Source organism: Dermacentor variabilis, chromosome 11, assembly GCF_050947875.1.
Source record: "Dermacentor variabilis isolate Ectoservices chromosome 11, ASM5094787v1, whole genome shotgun sequence".
Taxonomy (NCBI): Eukaryota; Metazoa; Arthropoda; class Arachnida; order Ixodida; family Ixodidae; genus Dermacentor; species Dermacentor variabilis.
Genome location: NC_134578.1, coordinates 80,529,435 through 80,541,308, shown reverse-complemented (window position 1 = coordinate 80,541,308; position 11,874 = coordinate 80,529,435). Strand labels below are relative to the sequence as shown.

Below are 11,874 nucleotides of genomic sequence, written 5' to 3'. Positions count from 1 at the left end.
CCTCTACGTCTCTCCGGACTTTCGGGGACAACAAATGTCTTCGTGGAACAATCTGCTTATTCTAGCCCTTCAAACGCAATATTGTCAACTATCCAGGTAGCACTGAATGAAACGTCTTCATGACACGGGAGTTCCGAGAGGCAGTAAGGGACGAGCACAAGTACAATGTATCAGTGACTATCACGGCTGATGTACTGGATGGGCCTAAATTGCGTAGAGCCAGCACTGCTGCCATGAATTCAACCAAAAGGATGAGTATAAACTACGGAAGCCGAAAGGAAAATGTCCAATGAAGAATCGCGGCAAATATGCCTACAGCTGACTTTTCTTGACATGCGGAAAATCTGTGACAATTACTATTTTTCTTTGAAGGCTCTGCAGATGAACCTGTAACAGACCGTCTAGAATACGACGTGCAAGTAATTTAACATCATTAGCAAAAATGTTATCTAATTGAATATCTGAGTTAACACATCTGTCGGCAACCAGAAGTACATAACAGAGGCGCACGTAGAATGGGTCGAGTGATAATTGTACGAATTTAATTTGCAGAATATGTAATCGTAGCCAGTTGACACCAAATAACAACGCAGGCTGGGAAATAAATATTGTTTGAGAATGTCGGCGGTAGTGAGGGCGGCGGTGGTTCACAAATTCTCAAGAACATCCTCACCGTTAGAACAGGGAACCTGCACGAAAGAAGAGTAACACTAAGCGAGCATGAAACTTCGTCGCCGCCGACAGATTATTTCGAATAAAAGATTCCCACGTTGTGCTGGAACCGACGATGTTTACCAACCGAAGCCTTAGCGTGAGGGAAGTCATTTACAAGTCAGCAATTGCAAAAAAAGAACGAAAAGCTGGAACTTCGTGTTAGCACATGTTCTACTCTCATATATTTATTGTGCGCTGGATTTCTGCCACTCATTTGATGTGCGGGCAGTACTTCAAGTATACGCTGTGACTTTCCCGCCCAGAACACTGGTAGTCATATTCTTCTTGGCAGTTTCCGTAATATTTGTAGGAAGCCTTGTCTTTCCAGGTATGCAGTTCACATTTCCAGATACCTATATAAAACGCAAAATTAAGCAACGATAGAGAAACATTCAAAATCTTGCAAAGGAACCATCCAAGGTAATTTTCCCCACAAGCGAATTGCCGAGCGCAGCTAGAAATATACTACTTTTATTAAAGCAATATACTTGAGGTTTTATTTGTTGCAGTGATAAAATTTAAGCAGCTTTCGTTCTTTCGATGCGAAATTCCGTAGTAAAGCGAGGCGACAACCAGCACATAGGTGGCGGAGTATAGGTGGCTCTGCAATTCCCATCGCTCGCCGTATCCGTGTGGTCTCCAGCGGCAAGAGTGCAAGCGTAGAGGGCCACTACTATCCTGCTTTCCTGCCACCGAAGAGTGCTCTGACCGTCTCCAGAGGGAAAGGGCGGAGGGAGAAGATGAGGTATGAACTTCTCGAGCACTCCATCACAACATCTAGGCCCTCAAATATCGCTAAGCTCTCGCATGACAGCCCGTGTATCTTATGGTTAGTTGGCGTTCAGCAACGAAGGCTCCTCGAAACTCAGCGGCGAGAGAGAACACTTCATTTGTACCGGCATCTTTGTAAGGGTAGCCACAGTCCAACACCAACCACAATGAACATGAGTGAAGAAGCCTACCAAAACTCTTCCTTTAAAAAGAAAGTGACATTAGATGGCTCCAGCTAGGCATCGCTACTGTATCGCCATGCCCACATTTAATGCATCGTGACGCAAAATAGCGATGGGTTCATTTCGGTTTTGACAGCGAAGCATTTAGCATGCCTTAGAGATCTCGAAAACATTAAAAGCCCGTTATCACGGTGTCCTTGTTAAGTGGCTAATTCAACCGACTATGTAACTAGTAACTATTACTAGATTGAATTGAGGCGTACTTCGTTTAAACTGCAGAAAAAAAATTGGGAATGTGTGGGTTATTGAGGGCTGAATTAAATTTCGCATTCTCTAGTCCTATACCTGTTTACAGGCGTCATGTAAAACGATCACAAGGTTACCCACCACCTTGTGTAAAGCAAAGGTGCTAGCAGTTTTTCTTTTGAAAAGTATGTGTGTGAAGTTATGAGGGAAATGTCACGAAACTATTAAGCTTTATACAAGTGACTTAAATAAGCGTTCTAGAGATTTGGAAGTGTATTTTACAAACTACACATATACTATGGCAAATGTGCAAAAAGGTAAACAAAAACATTTAGCGCGTTCACCTTCGAAAACCACGATCTGAGAAGAGGCACGCCATAGTGAAATACTACGGGTTCCTTTTGACTCTCTGCGGTTTTTAACGTGCACCTAAATTTAAGCACACCAGCGCACTTTACATTTCACTCCCATCGAAATGCGGGAGCTGTGGCTGTAATGGAACCGAGTTTTTTGAGCTCAGCCGCATTCTCAGAATGCCACAGCGTCTACGCTACTCTGGAAGGTCTACGTGCCGCATAAATAATTTTGAGATAATAGGAGGCACCTTATGCGAGATGCGTGGAAAAAGCTTTAAGGATATCAGTTAATGAGAGCCTTTCCAGAAACAATAGATGAGCTAGTGTATTAAAGTGTTATATACGACATTTGACGATATATGTATCCCGGTTTCACGAAATAAATGTGTGCGACACCGATTGTAAATTTGATGAAACTGCTGTCCCATTTATGTTAGTGTAATGCTTAGGGAATCTTTGATGTTTCTGTTTCAAGTTCTGATGTTGAAATTCATTACTAAATTTTACGAGGTCATCGGCGAACTAAACTTTGTTCATATTTCTTGCAAAGTACATACTGTGTGTGTTAGTTACAACACTTGCACTAAATTACGTATTAAAGCTCTCCTGATGGTAATACCTTTTGTTTACTAACAGCGCAGAATTTGGCGTCTTCCCGACTACAACTGTCACCAAGGTCAAATTTGCTTCTGCTATAATATGTGTGATGATAAATTCTAGACTTTCTGAAAAAGAACCCTTTAGCAACTGTTTGGAAGCTGAAATCTGCTTTAATCCCCATGTTTTATAAAGTGCTTAGATAAACTCACACAAAGTTTACTTTCAGTGCATTTAAGGGCTATTTTAGATAAAGGCGCTTCACTCGCACGGCCTCGGAATAACCACGAGCGATGCCGGTCTGTGTTCCCGAGCCTGGAGCCGGTTCTTCTCACAGATTCACCCTCTTTAACATTGTAGCAGTTAGCAAGGGTTGGCCTCGTCTTTCTAATCGAAGAGTGGTCCAAACGAAGCCCTCTCATTATCGAGGTTACCACGACACCAAGGATATTGGAAGAAAAATCGCCCACGAGCTGCTCCGAAGCCGCTCAAGTGTTTTCCACTATATAAGCAACGCCACAAAAAAGAAGATTCGACAGCTTAGACTGATTTCCTAGATCGTCGATATTGCCTTGCGATTTTTCTAAACTAGGCGTTAACCGGGACAGTGCGGCTGGCGCGAATTCAATTTTCGTTTCTCATTCAACGACACGCTCAGGCTAATATGATGTTACGGATTTTAATTATTGATTCCAAAACTGTAGTGATGCTGGTTCCCAAACATTGGACCACAAGAGTCCAATTGTCTACCTTGTCCTCCTGTGCATTGTTCACGGGACCGGGATTTCATTCAACACCGCCACCAAGAAGTAGGACGCACCTAAGGCACACCAAAACAGCGCGTACACTTTTCTGGTAATTGGAACAGTAGTATGACCACGAGGGGTGGACGCAACGATGCGGGGAGAGTGCAGGCATGTGAAGACCGGCTCCCACTTCTGAAAATTATTTCGGTGGATTAATTTGAGTCCAGTTCGGTGATTTTGGCGCCAACCGGCTTGTATATTTGTGGCCATCACGTCGACAGCCGGTTTCTGAATGTGGGTGGTCTTCTTGAGATTTTATCGCCCTTTTTCGTCCGAACCATACCGCTTCGAAGATAACCGCGCTTGGGTAATCGCGGCGAAGTGCTGCTGCGGCTCCTGATCTCTTTCCCACCTCTGCGGACACTCTGAGACTGTGATTGAATGTGAAGTGGAAGGGGAGCTCCTGACCCCCGAAGAGTTTTCCAAAGATTCCGGATGGCAAATAGTTGCTGCCAGGCGTTCCGTATTCAAGTCGCCGCCCGTCGAGCGGGTTGGTGCCATTTTCAGCGGCGCCAAGCCAAATGGCAACGCCGCCGCCCAGGGGCGTCGAGACCGCGGCAGCGCTAAAGCCAAGATTACTTGGGTTGGAAAGATGCCTCCACTGCACAAAGAAGACGCGAATATCCGTCAGGCTGAGGGAAGGTCTGCACATTAGCAAGGTGGGCCCGAGATTTGTGGCCGAAGCCATGTGGAACGCGGTCGGCGTCGACCCGGCGAAGCGGGACTCGGACTTGATGTGCCCGAATTTTCAACAGTCCATCATAGTCATCGGTATTCCCCGCAGAAAGAACGCGACCCGCTACGTCAGGGTAGAGTGGACCGTCGTTGGCGGTCAGCAGCTAGAGGCCAAGGCGTACGAAGCGGCGCCCCACTCCACATGCAGGGGCGTAATCCGCAGCATCACGCTGGGCAACTGCCCAGAGAAACTCGATCGCAAGATCGCAAACTCGAAGAATCCGCTGGCCTTGGGGACCAAGGGAATCAAGAGCACGGGCACCGTGATTGTGGTCTTCGACGGCTAGAAGGTGACAAACTACGTCTCGTACCTCGGTGCTCTCGTCAAATGTACCTTATATCAAAAACAAGTAGAGGTGTATTACGCGTGTTGCCTGCTCGGGCATGAAGTAGACGTCTGCCCCTCTCCATAAGAAGCCGTGTGCAGGAGATGCGGCGTCGCCAACCCGGACGGACAACATAGGTGCGACCCCAATTACAGGCTGTGCAGTGTACGACACTTCACCGTTGCCAAGGAGTGTAACAGATGTACCAGACGCAGTACCTCGTAAGATCCAGACGCGGGGAGCACTCGCTGGCAAATAGAAGCAATTCTGCGGCCTTCCCCATGAGCCAGCGACAGCTTCCGGCCATTTCCGGTCCCTCCGTGGCCCGAGGGAGCTCCGTATCTAGGATTCGCTCTTCGCTGGTTACCCCCGGGATTTCCGGACGCCGTTGCAGGTCCAGTGAGAGATCCAGGTCCACGGGCAGATTCGGGTCCAGGGGCAGATCCAGGAGCCACTCCTTCTCCAGGGCCCGGTCCGGTTGCGACCTCGGCCAGTAGAGAAAGTGGAAGTCAATCCTATCCTGGGCCGATGGGGTCAGCAGCGGCAGCGAAGCGGGACCCTCTCGGGGCCCACGCGACCCGCTCCCAGAGCAAGCTAAGAATGTCGAGGTAGTGCGCCTTCAGTATGCAACGCGGACTTAAAGGAAGTGGTCAACAAGATGGCTAGCGAAATGACAGAGATTAAGAAATTGGTTATCGGTCAGAGTCCTTCGGCCAAAGTGTAAGCGCTCACCGCCACCAAATCACTGGTTCCGGCCAGCGATTCGGCCGACGCCCCCAAGTGTAGGACAGTTTCCAGTAAGGAAGAATCCGGTTTGCAAACCCATGAGATCAAAGGAATGAAAGACACTTTGACTAAGAGCGTGTAGCAGTTATTGCAAGGTTTAGCACATGTCCAAGAGAGTCCTTGGCACGTTGACCGATCGCATTGACTCCCTCTAGCAACGAGAGATCCCATGATCTGTGTCCGCAACTCCGATGCAGCATTTGTTCCGAACGCGTCGAGGACTAGAATCAGGGCTAGCAGCAGATCGGCGCGTCATACTGGGGCGACTGGGGCGCGACGTTTATGCAACATTTTCGTTAATGATGTCGTAATAAGATGTAAAGGGGCGTTGTGTTGTATGTTTTTGTCAGTGCAATGAAAGCACGGCTATGTTTTTTTTCTTCTTTCGTTAGCACTTTCAGCGTGCAACGGTGAATTGTCACATGGCTTCGTCAGGCCTTTTCACAGTCTAGCTTCATCCGTTAGCAGGCTTCATTGAGACCGTTTTGGGAGGTAAAGCGGGAACAAACATTAACATCTAATCGATTCGCGAACGCTCACGCAGGAGTAAACAACCACTTTGCATATAAGCAAAACAGTGGTTTAGGAACCATTACCAATATCCTTTTAGCGCGAGTAGCCTAATGTGGTTGTTCCTACGTTTTCGTGGTGCGCAGTAAGTGGATGGACTTTGAACGCCGACACAAAGGGCGCGTGCTCTTGGGCAATCGACTTGCGGGGTTGGTCGCGTTGGTAACCAATAGAAAGTATAAAAGATTTTAAAAAGAACATCCATTCGGGACGTAGTTCTTAGAAACCTCTCAGTTCTACATATGAGACTCTCGGCGGGTAAACGAGTGTTTAGTCAACTTTTGCTATGTATTCAGGAAAATTCCAGAGGTTTTAAGACTTCATCTTCGGGAGCCTTCGGTTTTGGCTCCTCGAGGTCTCAGTCCCTCAGGACTAAAATAAAGTTCTTGTCATGTCATGTCTTAGAAGACGAGCAAAAGACGACGATGCGGATGGAGAACTCGTCCCAATTTAAGATATGTCTCTGTAACATTGCTGTGCGTGTAAGCGAATAGCCAGGCCTCTCGGCACGTGCAGTCGCGTGAGAGCTTTGGGCTATCGGAAGGTTCAGTGCTCAAGTGCTCAGTGGCCCAATGTATTCTCCCACTACTCTCTCCCGCTGTGGCAGCTGCAGGCAGCGGCGCTGGTATGGCTACAGATGTACAGGCTAGCGGTGCTGTTCTCTGTGAAATTATACATTGAGATTTCAAAGTCCACCTAAATGTCTCCACGTCAACAAATATAGCCTCTCGAGCACATCATTTCTTTAATAAAAAACATTTTTTAAAAAAATCACCAGACTTTTCGCTTAAATTTAAAATCACCTTCGATGATTTCTGAACAATTCGTTAAATTTTTTTGGTCATATGCTTACCTGAGTAGTCCTTGAACGTGATGACGGCACACTGAGCCACAGGATCATAGTAATGAAAGTAGTATACTCTGTTTACTGTGCTATCTGAAAGATGAGCGTAGTACAATTTAATTCCTTGTTCTTATGATGTATGCAGACTCGGACATGGACTTGTTGACGGAAGATGTAAACAAAAATATTTGCCACTAGTACCACCCCGTACCCAACATTAATAAATATAGGAGTGCTAGCCCAACACTGAACAGAACGAGGACACTAAAAGCGCAGATCAACGCAGGAATAAAGGGCTAGAGAAGTCTTTCATTAGGGCATGCGAAGAATCCAGCATCACGACTTGAGTTGCCATCATTCCAGCTTTCAGATGGTATAACGACCTGCTTTTTGCGAACACCCCCGTATTCGTCAGCCCACCTGGTATCATGATGGGTAATGTCGCCATAATTAACACACAGTGCAACGCAATGATGCACAGCTTCTTTAGGCACGCGTCTACGAGCACACTTCAGTACTGATGAATGAACTAATGGAATACTGGTATATCCTGTTTTAACTACACCCAATCTGGTAAATACAGGCAGAATATGTTAACTACGCCTATTCTGTCATGTTCTGCACCAGCTCAAAGAAGAAGTCACGGATCTTTATCACGGCATGTCGAGCATTACGATGAACTTACATGGCAGAGAGTCGGTTTTGTAGAGGTTGGAAGCAAATATTGTGAACGCGAAAGAACTAAGTAACAGTTTCAGACTCGGTATTATAGACCCCTACCACCGCAAGACCAGCACAGGAGAGTTACATAAAAAGTGAATTAAAGGCGACTCATTGATAGCGTTAGCAAAACATTGGAAAACTACCTGATTAAGATTTCTACTTTTAGCGGCCATATATATCGCAGCAAACACTCCGTTCCATTTAAAAAAATGGCTGTGGCTTAGCTAAGGTTAAGCCCAGGATGCGAAGCATACTAACCTTTATTTTAGTTGTTGAACCACTGTTTAGCCTGGTGAACTGCTGTTGCTTGGCTATATTTGGTTCGGCTAGACGAAGAAACAACTCATGCGTTACTCTGCTTCGCCTTCAAGAGTGGAACGCGACAGCGTTCCCGTCGACCCGCCAAGGGGTGTAAGTCAATGGGCTACGGCGCAGCAACTACGCGCCCCGCATTGGACGCGGTGAGCGTCGAGCAACGCAGCGTTCGGCGCGGCAACGAAATGTGCGCCTGAGCAAGCGACGCACGCCTGAGCCTTAGAAACAGCTCGTTTCTAAGGCAACACCGCATTCACTAGAGGCGCTTTTGTACCGCTTTGAAGCATCGTACTCGTGGCTCAGTGGTAGCGCCTCCGTCTCACACTCCGGAGACCCTGGTTCGATTCCCACCCAGCCCATCTTGCAAGAGTTGAGCCAAAGCCACCTTAGAAACAAGCGCAGCTGCTTATATACCGCCGCGACGCCGCGAGCGACGGCGCGAGTAGTTGGAGCCCCGTTTCTCCTCTGTCATGACGTCACGGTGTCACGTGGTCAGCCTTGAAGGCGACATCGCCGCGCCTGAGGAGCTGGGTTGAGCTCTAGTAATATGCTTCGCATAAAAACATGGTGTCATGCGCGCCTAGGTAAAGCGAAACAGGTATCACTCGCTCACCACGAACAGTTGCTGCCACAACGCCGGCGTGATGAAGAGGGCAAGCAACCAGGAGCGAACGCTTACGTGAGGCCAGTCGCTTCAACGCCCCTTCGAAATTTGAGATGAGGCCGCCAACAAAGCTGAGCGCCTGGGAAGGCAGCGCACATGAAGCGACTGTCCATCTCGGCCGACCTATATTTTGCAACAGCCACAGATTGCCTCTAAGATAGGGCGCGCTGGTCGCGTATGCGCTCGGCGGCGCGGACAGTGAAGCGCAGCTACTGCAGGGCTAGAGGAGGAGGCGCGCGCCCAACTAAGTGCGCACGTGATCACGTTACCACCTGCTCAACTTAGCCCCTCTTCCTCACGCTTATTGAGGGCGCGGCAGGAACGGTGCGCATCAAGCTACTGCCCTTCTCGGCTCAGCCTGGCACGCTAGGCCTCGCACCGACAGCGAGGTTCCAACTCCGAGCTTTCATTTCAATTTCGAGAATCCTAGCGTCCAATTTAAATAACAAGCTTTCGTTGTAATTTGTTTACGTGGTCCAGGCCTTCAAGTGCGATCTATCTTGGCGTAACACAAATATGCCTATTTTTGTTTCACGCTACTCCTTGGTGTTACAGAAATACGCCTATCTTAAGGTCATACTGTTTACAGCATTAAATGTAATCATGAGGCAACTTCTGCGTGAAGTGCCACAGAAGTAAAATTCGGATCAAGTGGAAGCCTTGCTTCGTTAGGGGAAGTGCTCTGGCAAAAATTAATATATATGACACGCTTGCCAAATTGGAACTACCACTCATTAAATCGTAACATGAAATCGTAAACAAAATGTAAGCACTATTTCAAGAATACTTTACAAAAATACGCTGCCTTTATTGGAGGAATTTTGAATTCGTATATTCATTGAAAGAGTCATGATCGAATAATTTTAGCTTTGCGGCACATAATAACGACATTTGGCACTTCGCAACATAGTTTGTAGAAGTTAAGTTAACGATAACTAACCAAATTGCTAAAAAATACGAGAGCGTCCAAGAGATGACGGATAAATAGGTCAGCTTGTATATAAAATCTAATGTTCTTGTGGTATAAGTTTTTTTTCCACCCAGATGGCGCCAAAAGGGCTCCTTTTAAAAAAGAGCATCAAAAAGGACGTCATTTGTTGATGGATTTCCATGGTTTTGCCAGGAACTCGGTCCCTGAAGGTCACAAATTTTATAGAAACGTAGAGGGCTGCTTTGTTATTTTTCTTGCGATCTGTCGCATTATAGCTGATATGCTATAATTGATACGGGGATTGTGTGTGCGAAGCCTCAATAAGAACCTGTCACCAAAATGAAACTATTGCCTCGTTATTGAATAATGGTCAATATGCACTGATGTATGTATGTATGGATGGATGGATATTATGAGCTTCCCCTTTGGAATACCGCCCCCTTCCAAAGGGGATGCTGATAACATCCGTCCGTCCGTCCGTCCATCCATTCATGCATAACACCGCGGCAAGTGTGACGCGAACCAGCCAATGTGCACAAAGCATGTCAACTGCACCTGACTAAGATGTGCAAGCTACATTTCCACAGCAGTCACCCATCAAGATTTGCTTGGTAAGCGCTTTCTGGGTGTGACTACAAGAACTATATGCCACGATGGTGCTCGACCAACAAAGGTAGCGTTCAAAGGTAAGTTTTATTCAAGGGCCTTATTCTCGAGCGATTATTGCCGGTAGTTCATCGCCCTCGGGATATTTATTGCGTCTCTACATAGGACCCGTCGAAGTAGACGAACAAAATCTGTTATGAGGCATCGCCAAAAAACGAGCGGAAACCGCACGCAGCATTTATCACAATGTGTATCATGGTGTAGATTCGGCGGCAAGCAATCCAGCAATACAATGCCGCCACAGCATAACAGGCGAAGTTCTATCACGGCCGCAGTCCGGCTTGCCTGGCCGTCAGATTACGCACACTTAGCACCGCGCCTCAGCTACTTGTCATCATTTAGTCATAGAGAAAGCAATTCAAGAGCTGACACTCCTATAGAGCCCTGCAGCCGAATTGATTGTAGCGCAATAAGTGGATGGGATTAACACCTTCTGGTTCAGGTCTGTACCCCTGTTAAGTTTTCTACCTTATTTGATGGTGCTTTTCTCCAAAAAGCCGTTACACTAGAACCGTCGTTCCTTCCATCATCGCGATTGCGATTTCAATTAAGCGGATCATTAGCTCCACGCTAAACTCACATATAAATTAAGAAGAATGCATGAAAAAGAACCCTATGACATTTAAAATTATGGTATGAGGCATGTAAATCGAACATTGATTTCATATACTAGGTATTCCAACTGCCACGCACCAAGATTTAAACATATGCAAATGCCACGTAAGAGGACAGAACGAACGTAATGTTGTTGCCGTCGCTTGGAGAAATTTAGATTATTTTTTCATTCATCTTATTTACATAAATAGTCTGAATTTATTATTGAGCTTGTGAAATATTATAATTAGTCCACAGGCATAGATGGTGGGGCGGACTGTCACGCGGCAGTTATGTGTGTATTCGCGGGTTCCTTTCACACTCCTAAAACCTTTTATGCAGCACGTATTGCGCAACATAAAGCTGTATTAGGAGTTGAAATTTCATGTTACTCTACCATTTTCTCATCGACACTTTTCACCTAAATATATTATTTGAGAAGTTGATTATTAGTTGAGACTTGCTACGTGATTAGGTGGTATGGAAAACATAATCTAAGTATGCCCAAGCGACGGCAAACAACATTACCATGGTTCTGTTCAACTACGTGGCATTTGCATATATTTAAATCTTGGTGTATGATAGTTCGGTCACCCTGTATATCTTTGAACGCGAATAGAAGGTTTAATTTTTGCAAAAGGACATAATCTGGCGCCTTACTGTCTTTTCTAACGGCCGACATTGAAGGCGCCTGATCCGTTGTCTGGTAAGTTGAAATCGTTACGTCAACTTGATAACTGCAATAAAGTGAAATATTTTTGTTGTAGCATAGTGCCAGCAAATATCACGTTCGTAGGCGAGGTGCGAGTGAACACTTATCTGGCTCACTCAGCAGCATGAGTTATTACATAAAAGTAAAAGAAAATAAAGATTAGTAAGAAAGTATCACATTGGTTTCATTAAACGAAAGAGCAACTCCGAAGAATTCGTCACGCATCACAAGCGCAGGACACCTTGCCGGACAAACTGTAAACAATATAACGAGAAACGCGCCTCATTATAAAGGAACAGCTCCAATAATGGAGCTCTTCTTGGAACAACAGGAAGT

The 11,874-nt window shown here is 46.2% G+C and overlaps 1 protein-coding gene across 2 annotated transcripts in view; it reads right to left on the bottom strand.

The window, feature by feature from the left end:
* Nucleotides 1-869: 869 nt before the first annotated feature.
* Nucleotides 870-11,874, bottom strand: part of LOC142564622 (uncharacterized) — a 36,167-nt gene continuing 25,162 nt past the window's right edge. For both annotated transcript variants that reach the window (XM_075675689.1, XM_075675690.1), the window contains 3 exons: nt 11,487-11,563; nt 6,943-7,026; nt 870-1,067 (listed from right to left, as the gene is read on the bottom strand). In XM_075675689.1, coding sequence (XP_075531804.1) covers nt 925-1,067; nt 6,943-7,026; nt 11,487-11,563 — 304 coding nt within the window. In that variant the 3' untranslated portion in view covers nt 870-924. The remainder of the gene's footprint in view (nt 1,068-6,942; nt 7,027-11,486; nt 11,564-11,874) is intronic.